This window comes from Podarcis bocagei (assembly GCF_964188305.1).
Source record: "Podarcis bocagei genome assembly, chromosome: 17".
NCBI classification, from domain to species: Eukaryota; Metazoa; Chordata; class Lepidosauria; order Squamata; family Lacertidae; genus Podarcis; species Podarcis bocagei.
In genome coordinates, this window is record NC_138143.1 from 28,583,537 (window position 1) to 28,603,927 (window position 20,391).

The window sequence follows — 20,391 nt, forward strand, 5'->3', positions numbered from 1 at the left end:
TTTATTGCAGTTTAACAAGCGTGTGGTTTCATAAACGGTGTCAGTCAATTACAATCATGGGGTGCGTATCCAGACCTGTAACTTCCACTACCTGCTCTCACTCACTAAACCACCTCTCAGATATTTACTTGTTTTCCTAGCTCCTAACTGTTCCTGACTCAGCTTATTTCACTACACTAACTCAACCTACAGACAGACTCTATCCCAATTCACTTCCACTCCAACCAACCTCCCAACAAACTCCTCCCTTCACCCCTCCCAGAGCTGGTTTTATAGTCCCTCTGACTCCACCCCCCTGGGTTCTGATTGGGTAACCTGTTTAACTATTTCACCTCCAGCACTCTCACATGTTAATGTCACAATGCTAATTAAGTAAATCAATCTAATTTGCCTGCAAACAAAGCAGGAATACTGCTCAATGTACAGATCACCTGGAAACACTCTAAAAAGGAATAGTTGACATGCCACGACAAAAATACCATGAGAGGGCAAATAAATGGAAATACACAGTTAAAGTTTATCAATTTTTATTTCTTTTAATCTTTTCACTTTGACAGGAAATTGATTCACAGTTTATACATCGAAGACATTATGGATTAAAGAGTGTGTTTCATGTTCTCTCTCTCTTGTCTGTTGTTCTGTCTCAGCTGGCAATGTTATCAGGGGTGGAGAAAAAAAAGGGGGCTGTATCCAGCTCCCCAGTTGGCTATGGGAGACATCTTTTTTTTTAAAAAAAAAAAAACCAGCTGTCCAAGGAGAGGATTAAAGTCAGTGAAGGATGGATCCATAAAACCTGTCAAGTTATTTTGGAATGTGTAGATGCAGTGAAGTTATTTTAACTTTGTGCTGAAGGATTAGAAGTGTGCAGTGGGACCTTTTATTCCACTCCGTTTATTTGCCGCTTCTGATGGGGATGTAATGTGAGATGTTTTCCCTTTGGATCTCCTGCCAGCTGCAAAGAGGGGCAAGCTAGCTGCACCATTTTCTGAATTAGTATGTGTAACTGGCAGTGAAAAGTGACTGGGTGGCTGCTCCGCCGGTCTTCCCAGAGGTGGTGTATTGACCTCTGCAGGCTAAGCTATTTATCTGGAAATAAAAATAACAGCTGGTCAATTTTTTTAATAAAAAAGGGGGGGAGACAACCAAACACCATAGCTATGTAAACCCAATTATTTTTTTTAGAAACAATGGAGACTGAGTACTAGTCCATACACAATTAAAATCTATTACTTCTTTCTTTCTTTCTTTCTTTCTTACCTTTCCCCCCTCTTACCTTTGCACGTTTGCAGAAGGCCTCCTGGGCAGCCTTCTTGTTCTCAGGCTTCCCAGACCAGGCAGCCAGAGCCGATGCTTGCAAGGCCCGCCCGTAGGAGAAAGTCAGCTTCCAAGGTTTAGGCAGAGGGCAGAGATTGATGGCATTGAGGTTGACGGAAGCCTCCTCCTCGCTTTGGCCCCCAGAAAGGAAGCAGATGCCTGCAGTTGGAATCAGAACGCAAGATTACCATAAAGACTGAAGACTTAATTTGCCAAGATGTTTTTGCCCAACATTAATCTAAGTACCATATTTTTCGCTCTATAAGACGCACCAGACCACAAGACGCACCTAGTTTTTGGAAGAAGAAAACAAGAAAAAAAATATTCTGAATCTCAGAAGCCAGAACAGCAAGAGGGATCGCTGTGCAGTGAAAGCAGCAATCCCTCTTGCTGTTCTGGCTTCTGGGATAGCTGCGCAGCCTGCATTCACTCCATAAGACGCACACACATTTTCCCTTACTTTTTAGGAGGGAAAAAGTGAGTCTTATAGAGCAAAAATACGGTAAGTTAAAAACATAACAAGAAAGAGAGAAGGGGGGATAAGAAAAAAGAAATAGAAAAGAGCTTTCAAGAGGAAATAGAAAAGAGACAGAGATTCTTCCGATTTTTCATTTTAACAATGACATTCCTCTGATTGAACATGACTTGTAGGATAAACAGCCTCGGCCCTGTATACCTGAAGGAGCGTCTCCACCCCCATCGTTCAGCCCAGACACAGAGGTCCAGCTCTGAGGGCCTTCTGGTGGTTCCCTCATTGCGAGAAGTGAGGTTATAGGGAACCAGACAGAGGGCCTTCTCAGTAGTGGCACCCGCCCTGTGGAATGCCCTCCCTTCAAATGTGAAGGAAATAAGCAGCTATCTTATCTTTAAAAGACATCTGAAGGCAGCCCTGAAATTCAATGCTGTACTGTTTTTAACACTCGATTGGGAGCTCCCCAGAGTGGCTGGGGAAACTCAGCCAGATGGGTGGGGTATAAATAATAAATTATTATTATTATTATTATTATTTGGTGGCTTGCCTATGAGGCTGAGCTAATAAAGCCCTTTGTCAATAGACAGAACATTTGCGTTATTCAATGTCAAATGATCAGTGCCATCCTTTTAAAGCCTATGGCTTCCCCCAAAGAACCCTGGGAACCATAGCTTACCAAAGATTCCCAGCACCCTTAACAAACTACAGTTCTTAGGTGGAAGCCATGTGCTTTAAAAGTGTTTTCAGTGTACGCTGTGGATGTGACAGATGCTATTCTACAGAGTCTCTTCACATGTCTGGTCGATTGGCAGCCAGCAACTTGACCAAAAGCATTCTTGCAAATCAAATGCAATGGACACACATCTGTAAATCAAGTAAAGAGCAGATCGGGGAGGCCAAGACGCATCCTTAAAGAAAACCCTGACAGATCGCAAGAGCTGGAGAATGACCTGGAACAGCCGATGGGACGGTGCGATGGAGAGCTGTCACTGTGGCCATGGCCACCTCTTCGGGGGTGTACTTCTTGGGACAAGAATGCCCCGCAGTCACCATGTTGGGCTTCAGCAATGTTCCTTCCAGGTAGACATGGTGGTCGTTCAAGGCCTTGTACACAGCAGCCAGCACCTGGGACACGAGAAGAAGTTGGGGTGAAACATGTTTGAGTATACATGTGTAGAATTAGTCCTACTTTATTCAAATGGGTGCACTCCAAAGTAAGGGTGCACAGGATTACTACCTCTAAGCAGAGTTACTCTACAGCAGGCTTCCTCAACCTCGGCCCTCCAGATGTTTTGAGACTACAATTCCCATCATCCCTAACCACTGTTCCTGCTAGCTAGGGATCATGGGAGTTGCAGGCCAAAAACATCTGGAGGGCTGAGGTTGGTGGTATCTGACACCTAGTAAACTAGCAAAGTTGTATAAAACAAACTCAAATAAATGTTGGAAGTGTAAGCGTGCAGAAGGAACAATGTTGCATATGTGGTGGGGGTGTAAGAAAATCAGAAACCTTTGGGATAGTATCTATGAAGAACTGAAAAGAAAATGTTTGGACAAACGTTTGTTAAACAGTCGGAAGCATTTCTTTTGGGCTTACTAACTCCAGATATCCCAAGCGATAAAAGAAGGATATTTTTATATGCCACAACAGCGGCAAGAATGCTGTGAATCCTGCTGTGACCAGCTCCCCTCTCCCCTGGTCTCCCAGAACTAGAAGAGGTATGAAAAGGACAGAGCAAAGACAGACAAGGCAATGGAGTCTCAGATCGCTTGGGAAGGACCTTAGGGAGGAGGAGCTGTGGGATGGCAGAGACCTTTGGTCCTCGCCACTGCCTCGTAGGGGCAAGATCTACTGGGATGAGTTGCTGCGCTCACTAGGCTGTGTTTCCTTGAAGCTTCACTAATACAGTGTTACTTCTTGCCAACCTTCTCCTGACATTATCGTTGAGGTGCAGGAACATGGCGAGCTTCTGATGCCACCCTTACCTTTTCTGTCACGTACTGGCACCGTTGGAGGTCATGGTCTCCATCAGGCAGGATCTCAGGCTCCACGATGGGCACTAGTCCATGCTGAAGATTCAAGTGAAAATGTAATGGGCATCTAGATGAACTAGGTTCTAAGTTCATATCCATAGGGAAAGGTTCCCAAAAGCTGCCACACCCTCCCACCACCAAGCTGCCAGGAAAACACTGAGTTATTGAGAGGGTATACCTGTTGGCAGATACTGGCATAACGTGCCAGTGTATTAGCGTTCTCCTGGATGGCAAGAGTGGAGGGGGTCGTATCTGTAATTTTCAACACAGCACGCCACTTGCCAAAGTCAGCTCCATCCTTCTTATACTGGGCACAGCGCTCAGCAAGGCCATCCAAACCTGAAGGCAAAAAAGAGAAAAAAGATGGGGCCTTTTTCAAGATTTGCGGGTGGCGCTGTGGTCTAAACCACAGAGCCTAGGACTTGCCGATCAGAAGGTTGGCGTTTCGAATCCCCGCAACGGGGTGAGCTCCTATTGTTCGGTCCCTGCTCCTGCCAACCTAGCAGTTCGAAAGCACGTCAAAGTGCAAGTAGATAAATAGGTACCGCTCCGGTGGGAAGGTAAACGGTGTTTCCGTGTGCTGCTCTGGTTTGCCAGAAGCGGCTTAGTCATGCTGGCCACATGACCCGGAAGCTGTACACCGGCTCCCTTGGCCTGCAAAGCAAGATGAGTGCCACAACCCCAGAGTCGGCCACGACTGGACCTAATGGTCAGGGGTCCCTTTACCCTTTACTTTATCCCAAGGGTAGAAGGCTGCATTTTAAGTAGCGTGCATTTTAATCAGAATTTTAACTTCTCGTAATTTCCCCCCTGGTGTTATGGTTTTATCATTTTGCAAGCCGCTTTGAGGGAGTTTCATTTTTACACAATCAAGCAGTGTCTACATTTTATGAAATATTATGATTATTATTTATACCCCACCCATCTAGCTGGGTTTCCCTAGCCACTCTGGGCAGCTTCCAACAGAATTTTAAAAACACGATAAAACATCAAACATTTAAAACTTCCTAATGCAGGGCTGCCTTCAGATGTCTTTGGAAAGTTGTATAGTTACCGTACTTATCCTATTAATGCCAATAATAATAATTTATTATTTATACCCCACGCATCTGGCTGGGTTTCCCCAGCCTCTCTGGGCAGCTCCCAACAGAATATTAAACAGAATAAAACATGAAACATTAAAAACTTCCCTAAACAGGACTGCCTTCAGATGTCTTCTAAAAGCCAGATAGTTATTTATTTCCTTGACATCTGAAGGGAGGGCATTTCACACGGCTGGCACCACTACCAAGAAGGCCCTCTGCCTGGTTCCCTGTAACCTCACTTCCTGCAGGTAGGGAACCGCCAGAAGGTCTTTAGAGTTGGACCTCAGTGTCCGGGCTGAACGATGGGGATGGAGATGCTCCTTCAGGTATCCTGGGCCAACAGATGTGGTATCAACAGAATTTTTAACAAATTCTGTTTGGAACTGACGCGCTCTCTCATATTTCAGGGTTCAGAGGAAATAAATATCTCACCTTGAATGGTGGTTTCTCCATTCGTTCCTGCCAATGGAGCTGTGCCTTTGTCCAGCTGTGGAAGTTTAACACAAGCATTAGCAAAACGTTCCCAGATTGACTGTACAGGGCCATTGCATCTAAGCTGTAGATTGGTTGATACATGCAATGCACTGGTATGTGCTTGATCAATGTCAGGTACGGGAAACCTCTGGGGCTCCAGATGTTGCTAAACTACCACTACCACCATCGCTGGCCATTAGCCATGCTTGCCTGGGCAGGTGGAAGGTGTAGCTCAGGCATAGGCAAATTCAGCCCTCCAGATGTTTTGGGACTACAACTCCCATCATCCCTAGCTAACAGGACCAGTGGTCAGGGATGATGGGAGTTGTAGTCCCAAAACATCTGGAGGGCCGAGTTTGCCTATGCCTGGTGTAGCTCAACAACGCCAGCAGGGACAAAGGTTTCCCACACCTGATTTATATGATCTATATCAGGCTTCCTCAACCTCGGCCCGCCAAATGTTTTGAGACTACAATTCCCATCATCCCTGACCACTGGTCCTGCTAGCTACGGATCATGGAAGTTGTAGGCCAAAACATCTGGAGGGCCGAGTCTGAGGGAGCCTGACCTACATCACTGCATAACCTATGTTCTTCTGTCTACATAGCACTAACAAATGACTCGGAAGGTGTTAACACCAAATACTCTCCTATATGCCACACTATCCCTGCTTTCATAGCCAGTGTGGCGTAATGGTTAGAGTGCTGGACTAGAACCTGGGAGAGCAGGGTTCGAATCCCCGCTCAGCCATGAAGCTCACTGGCTAACCTTGGTTCCATCACCATCTCTTAGCCTAACCTGCCTCACAGGGTTGTTGTGCAGAGCCATGGACAGCACCTTGAGATCCTTGGAAGTTAAAGGGGGTATATGAATGTAAATAATAATAATAATAATAATAATAATAATAATAATAATGAATAGAGCTACCACGAGCCCTTGCTATAAAAACAGTAAGTTGCTTTTTACACCAAAGTGTAATGATAAAAATAGAAAAAAGCCTTAAAGACTAAGAACAGCAGTAAAACAAGACCTAAATTGTGTTCACACACACACACACACACACACACACACACACACACACACACCCTAAACTGGCATAGCTCAGTTGGTAGATAGGGGAAAAAAGATACCTATTTCAGTTGGTAGAGCACGAGACTCTTCATCTCAGGGTCATGGATTTGAACCCAAATTTGGGTGAAAGATTCCTGCATTGAAGGGGGTTTGGACTAGATGACCGTTGGGGTCCCTTCTAACTGACATCTCTGTGACATCCTACCTACCCCACTTAAAAGAATGAGCACAACAAAGAGGCCACAGGCACAACTTGCAACCTTCCCAATTCAGTGCTGGGTGAATAGAAAGGTTTTGCCTGGTGCAAAGCAACAGATCGGGATGACTCCAGGCATGCTTTCCTGGGGAGAGCATTCTACAAGCGGAGGAGCCAACACCGAAAAAGCTCGTTCTCATGTTGCCGCTCGCTGAACCCAGAGAGGGCACATGGAGAAAGGTCTCAGATGACGGGACACAGTGTCCGGTTTGGTTCATGTGGAGAGAGGCAGCCCCCAAGGTGCAGAGACAGGTGAAATCGGAGGTGAAGAAGAAGAAGAAGAAGAGTTTGGATTTGATATCCCACTTTATCACTACCCGAAGGCGTCTCAAAGCGGCTAACAATCTCCTTTTCCTTCCTCCCCCACAACAAACACTCTGTGAGGTGAGTGAGGCTGAGAGACTTCAGAGAAGTGTGACTAGCCCAAGGTCACCCAGCAGCTGCATGCGGAGGAGCGGGGAATCGAACCCGGTTCACCAGATTACAAGACTGCTACTCTTAACCACTACACCACACTGGCTCTCCAGTGTGAAGACACTGGTCGGACCTCTCAGCCTTCGTACAGTTAACTGTGGACAAGATAGTAGATAGGTAGCCGTGTTGGTCTGCCATAGTCAAAATAAACAAATTCCTTCCAGTAGCACCTTAAAGACCAACTAAGTTAGTTCTTGGTATGAGCTTTCGTGTGCATGCACACTTCTTCGTGTGCATGTGTATCTGAAGAAGTGTGCATGCACACGAAAGCTCATACCAAGAACTAACTTAGTTGGTCTTTAAGGTGCTACTGGAAGGAATTTTTTTATGTGGACAAGATATTCACCTTGATTCCAACCACGATGCCCTTGTCCTTGATGACAGTTGGGAAGAGCTTGCCAGTGTTGTCCTTCTGATAGAGGGTCTCGTGGAAAAAAATGACACCCCCTATCTGCTGATTGATGGAGGCGTCGGAAGAGAAGAGGATGTCTCGGAAGGCCCGACGGTTCTCTTCGGTGTTCTCCACTTTGATGCGCTGCAGCCGGTTACCCATAGTACCTGTGAAAAGCCACCAAATAGCAAAGCAGGGTGGATAAAAATCAATTATTTCAAAAAATTAAAATAAAAAATCAGATTTTTTTAAAATTTAAATCAGATTTTTAAAATTTAAATCAGATTTTTAAAAATAAAATGCTTTTGGAGGAAAAAGCTTTCTAAAGATAGTTTTCTATTTAAGTTCCATTATAGTCCAAAGGCTATTCTTCAGGAAATAAGGATTTGTTTTAAGTTTTTCATGTGTGCTAAAACTCGGTCTAAGTTTTTTTTTTAAAAAAAAAAAAAACCCTTTAACCTCATCAGTTAACAAACATGGATACATATGCTATAATGTTATTGCTCTAGTTAAATAAATTGTTCATATGTTATTAAGGAAATGATCATTTTTCTCCTTCCAACGAAGTACAGCAAAAAAGTTGTCTAAATATAAACAGTTAACTTATTAAACCTCACAATAATTTCATAATTATCTGTGTATGTGTTTCTAATAGTATAACCAAATCTGTAATTTTTGACATAACTGTAAAACTACTCTGAAAATTTATTATTCCAGAAACGAAACCTTCTCCTGGTTGTAAATTTTAAGATTATACCAGCAAGAATGAGTCTGCAAATGAAAGAAAGAAAGAAAGAAAGAAAGAAAGAAAGAAAGAAAGAAAGAAAGACTTACTGACTAGTGATTTAAAACAAGTCTTACTGACTAATGATTTAAAAACTCACCAACAGATTCATCTGCGGCCAGGATTCCTTTGCCTGTGGCCACGATCCTCTGAGCTGTGTCTGAGAGGGCTTTCTTCTGTTCCGGAGATAGGGCTGGAAACTGATGGGTCATGATGGCTGAAAACAAACCATAATCCCAGGTTAGAAAACAGTCCAAGCCAATGTTTTTAACCATTTGATGTTTTGTTTTGCATTCTGGATGCCACACAAGATAGGACCAGACGATGCTATGTTTTAAATAGCAGAACAATAAGAGGGCATTTTACCAGTATATCAAAAGGTGGAACTGATGTCCAGGGGGAATTTCTGAAAGGTGGCGCTTTCGTGTTTTTTGTATAAAAGAGCTCAACAATTTTGGGGTCTTCCTAAAAAGAACTCAGCAATTTTTGGGTGTCCTGGCTTTTACTTTTTGAAATATGGCAGCCCAAACATATAGCCAGTGTGTGTGTGTGTGTGTGTGTGTGTATATATATATATATATATATAGGTTTTGGTGTCTTCGGGTGTCTTCCCGTGTAAGAGTTGGGGTGTCTAGGCGACGTTTCGACGAGGTCTCACTCGTCATCTTCAGGCTGGTGCTTTCGGCTTCTTGTTACTGGAACAGAGCAGGATCTCAGTGTTTGAGTTCCTATAAATACTGTTGAGGGGGTGTGGTGCAGAGAAGAAGTTCCCAGGTTATTGTGCCTTTTCTTCTTTTGTTCTTTAATTACTTGGGGGATATCTTGAGTGCTCAAGATATCCCCCAAGTAATTAAAGAACAAAAGAAGAAAAGGCACAATAACCTGGGAACTTCTTCTCTGCACCACACCCCCTCAACAGTATTTATAGGAACTCAAACACTGAGATCCTGCTCTGTTCCAGTAACAAGAAGCCGAAAGCACCAGCCTGAAGATGACGAGTGAGACCTCGTCGAAACGTCGCCTAGACACCCCAACTCTTACACGGGAAGACACCCGAAGACACCAAAACCTACATTCCTGTACCCGTGAAAATCTACGAAAGCAAATATATATATATATATATATATATATATATATATATATTCTTTTTTCCACATAGAAAGTTACATTTGTTACACAGCAGTTATATTCCAATTCAAGAAAAGCCAATTGCGCAACAAATATAATTGCATTTTAAGGTTCTGTCTTATCTGATTCCATCCTCTCTAACATATAGCTAGTTTAATAAAACAAAGCAAAGCAAAATACAAGTTGTTGTTTTTTGTTTTTAAGTCCACCTAGCCAAAATGTAAAATGCTGCTTCTGTTGAAGTCCGTTTTAGGTTGTGCTGGGATCCAGATAGTGCATTTTTTCCCCACCAACAACTATTACTACCATTTTGCATCTTTTTTCTGGTGCTACCTTCCTCCTCCTCCTCTTCTTCTTCAGCCAAAACCAGCCTCCAAGGATGTAAGTTTCATCAGAGCAAGGATGGGGAGTCTGTGGCCTTCCAGATGCTGCCATCTTCCAGCTCCCATAGGTCCCAACTAGCATGAATTAGATTTGGTCATCCCTAGCTGCAGGAGAAAAGGGACACTAGTGGTGCTGTGGGTTAAACCACAGAGCCTAAGGCTTGCTGATCACAAGGTCAGTGGTTCAAATCCCCGTGACGGGGTGAGCTCCTGTTGCTTGGTCCCTGCTCCTGCCAACCTAGCAGTTCGAAAGCACAAAGTGCAAGTAGATAAATAGGTACCACTCCGGCGGGAAGGTAAACGGCATTTCCGTGCACTGCTCTGGTTCGCCAGAAGCGGCTTAGTCATGCTGGCCACATGACCCGGAAGCTGTACGCCTGCTCCCTCGGCCAATAAAGCGAGATGAGCGCCAAAACCCCAGAGTCGTCCGCAACTGGACCTAACGGTCAGGGGTCCCTTTACCTTTAGCTACAGGAGACATGTAGTTTTGTGCTCAGGGAGGCCACAGGTTGAGCAGAACACCAAGCTGTGCACCTTTAACTGCAGTCTCAGCAAACTTATCTGCGTAGATTAGAATGTTTGTTTCTAGGTAACTATTTGATCTTCCACGCAGCAAGGGCTTTGCCCTAATGCTAACAAGTCCCCTTCTTTCGCCTGGCCTGTTTTGCTACTTTTTGCTACTGCTTTTCACTCTTTCCCAGGTATTCAGGTTTTCAGGTTTATAGGAAGAGGAGGGATATCTGGGTTTCACGTGGATATGTTAGGCCTAACTGTAATGCAAGATGCTTTGAGTCTAAACTGCTATCTTGTGGACAACACCTGAAACTGCAGAAAGGGGTTTGCAAGTCAAGGTAGAGTTGCATCATTTAGCCGCTGCAACACACAGGGGCACAGCAATCCCTAAAACCTTGCCTGGATTGCAGTTCACTGTTCTGCTTTGCTTGCTTGCTTGCTTGGTCAACCTCCACCTTTTAGAAACTTTTAAGGGAGTTTCTGTACGTGATGTGGAGGGAAAGCGGGGAGCAGGTGAGGCTCATCAACCTGGAAAGGTAGCCCATCTAGGAAATGGAAAACTCTGACTCTAAACCTCCACTGCCTTGTCAGATACCTTCAGGGCCGTCTTAAACATATCCGGCGCCGTGGTGCACAGCTCCCTCTGGCGCACGCACACACACACACACACACCGTTCTCCAGAGTTGTCAACCTTTTTTTAGGGAGGACGGCGCTGCTGGCGGGGCTGGAGGAGGCGGGCAGTGGCTGGAGGGCGGCTCCTCCAGCGGGAAAGAGGCGGGGGCTGGATGTGGCACCTCCCAGCTCAGCTGGCCATTTTGTGCCACGGTGGCCATGGCAGACGGAGGCTCCGGGTGCAGCGCTGCTTCGGCGCGGCATGGCAGAGGCAGGCGAGGGCAACAAGCTGATGCCGGGAGGCACCGCATCCAGCCTCCGCCTCTTCCCTGGTGCCCTCCAGAACGTGGTGCCCTGGCACCCTGCACCACTAACCTCTATGGGTAAGATGCCCCTGGATACCTTCGGGAGTAAACCCTACAGAAATCCAGAGTGGAGTCCCTAAGACAGTAGGATAGTCCATGCTTTTTTTTCTGGGGGGATGCAGGGGTACGCATACCCCTAAACATTTTGTGAATCTAAGTTTTGCCTCATTGAGGGGCAGTATTTCAATATGAGTAGGAAAATGAGAGTACCCCTAAACATTTTTTAAAGAAAAAAAAGCACTGAGGATAGCGCATTGTACCCCTCCGTCCAGCAACTCCTGCAGTCAAGCTGGTGTCAGATATATTGCTCTGCTTTCCTTTGGACCCCCGTCAGTGAGTCCGAGAAGGGGTCTTGTCATCTGGGCATCCCAGGACCTCCATACACACTGCCTGGGCTTCCATCACAGGGAGCTCAGTTCCTTGCCAGTAACACCTAAGACAGTGGTGGTGAACCTATGGCACGCTGTCACCCCAGCAGGACTGTAGCTTCCAAGTAGTTTGAGAACTAAGCTCTTTGAAAATGGAGGTACCACTCTATTCCCCACCCCCAATTTGAACTGCATTTCTTTCCCCCAATTTGAACTGTATTTATCTCCCCCCAGTGGCGTAGCGTGGGGGGTGCAGGGGGGGGCCGGCCGCACCGGGCGCAACATCTGGGGGGCGCGCTTGCACTCACAGCTCTCTGCCCCTACCTGGCTCACTCACTCTCTCTCACTGCAGTGCTGGCTGTGCGAATCCGATCCGAGCCGCTGGGTCGCCGCCCACTGTGGAGGGGGTGGGTGCCAGGCGTGCGGTGCGGAGAGAGAGTGAAAGACTATCTGGGGGAGGGACAGTGCAGCGGCCGCCCAGCGCAGCGCTGAGCCCGGGAGAGAACCACACCAGACCAGACCAGGCAGCAGCAAGAAGAAGCTGGCAGCGGCGGCAGGTTAGGGGTTAGGGGGTGCAAATTACTTGCCTTGCCCTGGGTTAGGGGGCGCAAATTACTTGCCTTGCCCCGGGTGCTGACAACCCACGCTACGCCGCTGTCTCCCCCTGCCCCCCACCAGTGGTGATTTTCTTGAGTCAAAATGAGTGTACCCCTAAACATTTTTTAAGAAAAAACCCCACTGAGTTATACCATAAAATTATATATCAATGGAAAGATAATTTAATGAAGAATGTAACACAATAACTTTTATGAAGGATTATTTATTACAACAGCAGTCATAAAGAAGAAACGTGAAACACACAGGGAAAAAAAATGAGATATACAGGTTAAATTGCCGTCTTGGCACTTTGCGATAAATCAGTGGGTTTTGGGTTGCAGTTTGGGCTCTTAGTCTCTAAAAGGTTCACTATCACTGACCTAAGACCTGCTACTCTTCACAGTTCCTTTGGGCTTTCAAGGTAATTAATCTTTAGAGTCATGAGGACTTGGATTCCACCCCCCCCCCAATGAAGATGGAGACCCAGTTGAGAATAAGCAAGGATCACAGTGCTTTCCCCCCCCCCCCCAGGAGACAGCCCATCTAACAAAGCGAGTCACCCTGGTTATTTCTAAGATTGTCATTCACAACACAACAGGTTTTTGCTTCAGTTGTTCATTTCCCAAATGGCTTTTTTTCTCCATTAGGGGTCAGGTCTCATATATAACTGCTGATGATTATGTCTGCTTTAAAATCAATGTTTCCCCAAACACAAAAAGTTCAATACTAGAAAAGGCAGCGTCGTTTCACGGGACGTCCCGAATTTAGAGACGTCAGAGGCATTTTAAGCAAACAAGGCTGTTTGCCTCATTCAAGTCCCTGGCAAAGGTACAACAGGACATTGACATGAATTGTCAATAGTGCTGGAATTTGGCCATTCCCCAGGCCCCTGCTTAGGGAAGCAGAAAAAACCACAGTAGATCAAAATATCTACTAATATCAGCACAAAGGTTGCCTTCTGTTAATGTTGCAACTGACCGGGGACCAAAGTACAGGAGTTTGAGGGAATAAGAAAGGGGAGATTTCAAAATTCTTGGCACATCCTCATTTTTCAGGTCACCTTAAAAGGAGGCGGTGTTGTGGCAGTTTGTGTGGACATACAGTTCTGCAATCTCTCCCAGGATTTTCTAACCCAAACCCTTGCACATAACTGCTAAAACTGCCATCTTTCCCTTAAAAAACAACAACTGGCAAACCACCTTAAGATTTCGGCTACATGCACAGCACACACACTTAAAAAGTCCTAAGAACAGTAGTTTGTTAAAGGTGCTGGAAATTGTAGTTCTGTGAGAGTGCAAACTACAGTTCTTAAAATTTTTGCAGGGGGCTGGTGGGGGGGATTCCTGGCTAAGTCACACAACTTGACCTCCAAATTTGGGAGTCTGAGAGGATCAAGCGCAGTATCTGACCTTGCTTAATTTCTGGACATCCCTCGTAATTAAGGTAAAGGTAAAGGTACCCCTGCCCGTACAGGCCAGTCTTGACAGACTCTAGGGTTGTGCGCTCATCTCTAGAGGCTGGGAGCCGGCGCCGTCCGCAGACACTTCCGGGTCACATGGCCAGTGTGACATCGCTGCTCTGGCGAGCCTGCACCAGCACAGCACACGGAACGCCGTTTACCTTCCCGCTATTTATCTACTTGCACTTTAAGGGTGCTTTCGAAGTGCTAGGTGGGCAGGAGCTGGGACTGAAAGACGGGAGCTCACCCCGCCACGGAGATTCGAACCACCGACCATACGATCGGCAAGTCCTAGGCACTGTGGTTTTATGCACAGCGCAACCCGCATCCCCCACCCTCATAATTAGGGATTCCTTAAATGTGGGTTTTGTTTAAGGGTGCAATCACAGCATACATTCAAAGCACAAATAGCTGACCTATAGACCTCTTTTTAAGCTTCACATGCTTATTCTGTATCAGCAGAAGAAAGAGTTTTCCTATTTAGTTGTGGTCTTTCCTTCCTTGGAGGTTTTTAAGCAGAGGTTGGATGGCCATCAGTCATGGATACTTTAGCTGAGATTCCTGCAGGGGGTTGGACTAAATGACCCTCAGGGTCCCTTCCAACTCTACAATTCTGTGATCCCATATTCTAGGTGACCTGGGTGTCCCATCTTTAAGACCCCCTTCATCCCTCCAGTGTAAACCCTGTAGCAAGAGGTAGAATTGTATGACCTTTGCTACTGTATTTACTTTTCCTAAAGGCTTACATTACTTGCTGCCACTCCCACAGCTAGAACGATGCATGTGATTGAGTTATATGGCAGAAATATGAAGGCAAAAATGATCTCACGCATAACACTGAGCTTTCAAAGCTAGTTTGTTGACATTTAAAGGCATCGTGTAGGGTATAAAAGGATGATCATGGGCAGAACGGCTGCATCCTTTCCCGATATTTCTGGAGCGAATGCAGCCATGTGATTCACTGCTCAATTGTGCTGCCTGACCCATGTGCCACATTCTGAAGCTGACCCTGGGATTGTTTCTGGTCCAATTTTTGAGGTGCAATGGATATTCAAATGGTGGCCTTTGCACCACAGCTGGAAAACTGAAAGCTTCTTCCTAGCAGCCTCCACCATGGCATAATTGCTGCATTTTAAAAGAACTGCTGCTGTAGTATGCACAAATTGTGTTACCTGGAACCCCACCTCTGCAGCTTGAAGTGGTGCAGTCCAGGGAATGCTTACCACTTCTTTTTTGCCAAATCCTTTTTTGCCTCTCTCTCTCTCTCTCTCTCTCTCTCTCTCTCTCTCACACACACACACACACACACACACACACACACACACACACACACACAGACACTTTCACTTCCTTTACTGCTCCTGTGTCCATTGTGAATACATTCACAGATCTCGGGAAATGTGTATAAATTCAAACTCCAGGGGCATCCTTCATACCCTCCAACATTTCCCTGATGAAAATATGGATGTTGTATATAATAATGATAATGATAATGATAATAATAATGTCCCTGACTCAGTTGTCCCAGCCACTCTGGGCGGCTTCCAACATATATAAAAACATAATAAAACATTTGAAAACTTCCCTATACAGAGCTGCCTTCAGATGTCTAGTTACTTATCTCCTTGGCTCGGGGGTCGCATGACTTCATACCCTCCAACATTTCTCCAATGTAAACATGGATATCTTAAGGCAAAGCAGGACATTCTGGGATCGAATCAGAAAGTGGGATGGCTTCAGTAAATCTGGGACTGTCCCTGGAAAACAGGGACACTTGGGAGGGTCTGCATCCTTTCAGTTTTCACTGGGGGAGGGGTATGAGGGGAAGATTTTTGCAAACAATAAAATAAATCTCACACCACTGTTCTTTTGAAGCTTTTCTTGCAGAGGTGTTTTTTTTTCCTTTTGCTGTATTGCATAACTCTAGTGTACGTCAAGCAAGTTATCGACACCGTTTCAAAAAGCACCTTTGCCATGCTTAGCTAGTGGGCAGGCAGGCAATGGGGAATCTGAAGCTGTTGTACTCCAGGCCCCATCAGCCCCAGCCAGCATGGCCAATGCTCAAGGATGATGGGAGTTGTAGTCTAGCAGTATTGGGTGGTCACAGATTCCCCCATCTTAGTGCACACCCTGGAAATGATATCTTTCAGCTTCTGCCTTCTGGAAGAAGGTACAGTGTTATAAAGACTAGGACTAGCCATCTGAGATAGTTTCTATCCAAAGGCGATTTTGGTTTTAAATGCAGTGTAAGGTAGTCCCTATGGGAGTATATTGTATTTAATACAGAGTTTTTAGGGGGCTGGGATAGCTGGCTTGTTGGTTTTGAATGTCTGACATAGATTTTTTTCAATTTCGTTGTTCTGTATGGGACAATGACAATGAAGATTATCGTATCGTATCTACATTTGACTTGGCTGTGGTAAGGTCTTCTGCATGGATGGAGAGTCGCCAACAATTATGAAGGGGAGTCTGGGCAGCACCTTTGGTTTCTGCAACAATCCTGGAGTGAATTTGGGTGACAACACGCCTCCTTTTTGCGGGACATGAAGATACTTACGAAAGCAGAAGGTTCCAGGCGCTGAGTGTGGATCAAAGCAGAAAGGAAAGGTGGGTGTGTTTGGGACTTAGCAGCAATCCCAGTTGCCTAAGGCAGCAACGCATGTTGTTTGCAACTGATGAAATGAGCTTGCAAGCATTTGGTTCTCGCTGGCAGGGCCCCAGATTGTAAAAGAAGCTTTCTGCAGTCACTGATCAAGATAACAAGCTGGAAATGTTGAAATTTGCACAAAGGGGGGTTGAAAGCGAGGAAGGTACTGCCGGAGCCCAGTGCCACCTCCTTGACATCCTTTAAGCTGTGAAACCTCTATTTTTGTACAAAATTTGTGCCTTGGGGAAGAAGGGTCCCTATGAATGGTAGAGATACCCTCGGCAGACGTCTTACATGTGGACAGACCACTTTGCTCATACGAAGCATGACCCGAACTCTAGTCAGGAGAAATTCACCCCCAGTTATTATAACAGTTCCTCCTAATACCATGTCACTCATTCTGTACTGCACACAATTGTTGCCTATGGTAGAAAGCCCTTGCATGGAATGATTATTACTATTGTCATTTTAAAAGTCAATATCAAGGCTGCACGAAACCTTCTGAAAGAAATATTCACTGGTTAAAAAGCAACAGCTGGACAACTTGCAACGAAAGCGACACACTTCCTTTGTGTTGCTTCTAGCAACAAAATGCAATCTTTGCTCAAGGGTTTTCTGTGATAAGGTAGAGAGAGGAAACATAAGCATACAATTATCCAGTGATAAAACCCAAGCTTCTCTCATGCACACATACACACCACTCTCTACCTCACTCTTCCATAAACTTTTCAGAACATGTATAACGTTCATTCGCACGCACCGTTTGGATGGTTGTCTCTGCCTCTGCCAGAAATTCCTGTTGGTGAGGTGGCTACAGCCAAACAGGTCGAACTCTGTAACTCTGCAACAATTTATACCTTCCTATGTCAGTTACTAGTTAACTTTTCTCCTAGTTTATTTTTCCTCCCCCTTCTCTTCCTCTTCTTCAAGCTGGTTGGAGAGGTGCAAATGCTCAGCAGCTCTGATTGGCTACTGAACAGTGACAGAGCTCAGCCAATAAAATGTGCCCCCCCTTTCATGTGCAAACAGAGCCTTCCTTCCTATAGGATGTAACATACAGGCATTAGCAGGCTGAGTTTTCGCAAGGAGGCTGACAGCACTATCATGACTAAAAAGCCAAGCCCCCTGAATTCAAGCATGCATATTCCTAACTGCAGCCTTTTAAAATTCTGCTCCTAGGTACATGTTTGTATACAGGTCATTTCAAAAGGCTGTTCTATTTATGCATTAGCATGAAACTTCTCTGTAGAAGGTTGCGTAGGGTACTATTTTGACAAGCCTTGGTGGGATTTTTTTCCTCTCTGGACAGATGGCCAGAATGAAAAGAGGCAAAGGAATGATGCATTTCCAGTGAAGCTGTTTTTAATTTTTCAACAAACCCAGGTAATGTCATAGGCCACATGCACACTATAGATTTAAAGCCCCGTGATACCAATTTAAAGAGTCATAAAGGTAAAGGGACCCCTGACCATTAGGTCCAGTAGTGGCTGACTCTGGGGTTGTGGCGCTCATCTCGCTTTATTGGCCGAGGGAGCTGGTGTACAGCTTCCGGGTCATGTGGCCAGCATGATGAAGCCGCTTCTGGTGAACCAGAGCAGCGCACGGAAACGCCATTTACCTTCCCACCAGAGGGGTATCTATTTATCTACTTGCACTTTGACGTGCTTTCGAACTGCTAGGTTGGCTGGAGCAGGGACCAAGCAATGGGGGCTCACCCCGTCATGGGGTTTTGAACCGCCGACCTTCTGATCAGCAAGTCCTAGGCTCTGTGGTTTAACCCACAGCACCACCCACATCCCATTTAAAGAGTCATGGCTTCCTCTAAAGAATTATGGGAGCTGTGGCTTTTAAACGTGCTGAGAATTGCTAGGAGACCCCTGTTCCTCACACAGAACTACAACAACCTGAATGGTTTTACAGTCAATTCCTCTTCCCAGAGAACATTGTTTTAAACTTCCAAAGAGTAGTTTTGCTTAAACAACAACAACAACAGTAATTTATTTATACCCCTCCCATCTGCCTGGGTTTCCGCAGCCACTCAGGGCAGCTCCCAACAGATTAAAAACAGAATAAAACATCAAACTTTAAAAACTTCCCTAAACAGGGATGCCTGTTGGTTTCCTTGTTTATTTCCTTGACATCTGATGGGAGGGCATTCCACGGGGCATACTGATGAACACCCAGCCCAAACCCCCTGATGATCTCTCCCAGCAGCTTCATATAGATGTTAAAAAGCATGGGGGAGAGGACGGAACCCTGAGGCATCCCACAAGTGAGAGCCCAGGGGTCTGAACACTCATCCCCCAACACCACTTTCTGGACATGGCCCAGGAGGAAGGAGCGGGACCACTGTATAACAGTGCCCCCAGCTCCCAGCCCCTCTAGCCGGTCTCAGGAAAGACTCTTTGCCTAAGCAGAGAGGAATTTAGGGTTGTTGTTGTTGTTTTGTAACAGTGTAGGACTGTATAGTGAAGGGCAAGCAAGAAGTCAAATCAAATAAATAACAACAACAACACTATTGTGACTTGTGATGTGTAAAATCGCACAATTAATTGGCACTTCCCAGTGCATGCTCATTTAGTGAAATACATGCACATTTTGGGGAAATGCAATTCACTCACAACAGGTGGAGAAAATATATTTGGATCTCTAACAAGAGTTTTGTTAAAACAGTGTAGCTATTGCATAAGGGCTTTTATTTTCTGCAAGGCTTCTCTGCGCTACAAGCAGCTCCCATTGATTATTTGCAATTCACTGGACAGCCAGGAGCCCTGGAGATTGTTTAGCCAGCCTGTTCTCAAACACAGCCTAAGTGCTCAGTGGCCTTGAACATTAGACCCCATTTCCATCGAGAGATGCAATGTTTGCTAGAACACTGATGGTTCTCTCCCCATGCTAAGTCAAGAGGCAGAACTTTCAGCTGTCATGTGAACTGCTGGCTTCAAGTGACATGAAAGAAACAGCAATGTTTATTCATTCCTGTCTACAAAGACTTTTATTTATTAGATTTATATCCAAATCTTCCTCCAAGAAGAGCCCAGCGCAACAAACACACAAAAGATAAAACTACCAAAGCATCTAAAAACATGGCGGGATGGGGACACCATTTAATCATGTGTTTCATCTTCCACATGGAATTAGCGGACTGTGAACATGCTTAACTGTGGCTGATTGTGCCTTATATCCTTTAATATGCAATTAAACCAGCAAGTTATTGAAGAGATGTGGGCGTGTCTGTTCCATCTCAGGTGTAAACAGCCATTTCACAATCAAAATGATACTTTCATCTTTAAAGACGCTTCTGTGTATTCAAGTCCAAGAAGACATGTTGCATGGTCACTGCAATTCTCTGGGAGTGCAGGAAACCTGCAGAATATGGCACTGGGTGTGGAATTTCAGGGAGGGATTATTACAGTGGAACCTTAGTTCTCGGACGGCTTATTTGACGAACAAATCGCTCCCGAACGCCAAAAACCCAGAAGTATTACAGTTTTTGAACATTTTTCGGAAGCCGAACGTCTGATGCAGCTGTCAACTATTGTTTCCGGGGCAAAAACTAATCCATTCAAAAGTATGTATTCTGACAAGGATTACAAACTCAAATTGAGATTACAAACTCAAACAGAGATTACAAACTCAAACTCATAAGGATATGTATAACACAATTAATTCGTTACAGAATTAGAGATAAGAGTTTATGAACAGAGGTAAGTTCATGTTAGTCCATAGTCAGATTTGACGTGAAGATCTTAGTTTCAATCACTGAGCAGAAGTCAGAAGTCAATTAAGGATCAGAAGCCAGGACAGGGCCCTGTTTCGATGTACCGTATTCACCTTCATCAGCTAAGTGTGGGTAGATCAACGTGTATCTTGAGTTTGTAATCCTTGTCAGAATACATACTTTTGAATGGATTAGTTTTTGTTACAATTGACTATTGATTTGCGAGTAGGGACCACTCCCAT

General features: G+C 45.1%; 1 protein-coding gene across 1 annotated transcript; it reads right to left on the reverse strand.

The window, feature by feature from the left end:
• Positions 1–510: 510 nt before the first annotated feature.
• Positions 511–17,346, reverse strand: ALDOB (aldolase, fructose-bisphosphate B). Its single transcript, XM_081176811.1, has 9 exons — positions 17,189–17,346; positions 8,456–8,572; positions 7,527–7,738; positions 5,338–5,392; positions 3,999–4,159; positions 3,773–3,856; positions 2,737–2,911; positions 1,274–1,473; positions 511–1,086 (listed from the first exon to the last, which is right to left on the reverse strand). The coding sequence occupies exons 2-9, from the start codon at positions 8,565–8,567 to the stop codon at positions 991–993; spliced, it is 1,095 nt and encodes a 364-aa protein (XP_081032937.1). The 5' UTR covers positions 8,568–8,572; positions 17,189–17,346; the 3' UTR covers positions 511–990.
• Between the last annotated feature and the right edge of the window lie 3,045 nt (positions 17,347–20,391).

Excerpts from the sequence above, each read along its gene's own strand:
- ALDOB (XM_081176811.1), bottom strand. The coding sequence starts at position 8,567 with ATGACCCATCAGTTTCCAGCCCTATCTCCGGAACAGAAGAAAGCCCTC. Across the intron at positions 3,857-3,998 it reads ATGCCAGTATCTGCCAACAG|CATGGACTAGTGCCCATCGT; the intron begins GTATACCCTCTC and ends TTGAATCTTCAG. Across the intron at positions 1,087-1,273 it reads CCTTCTGCAAACGTGCAAAG|ATAAATAGCTTAGCCTGCAG; the intron begins GTAAGAGGGGGG and ends TTTTATTTCCAG.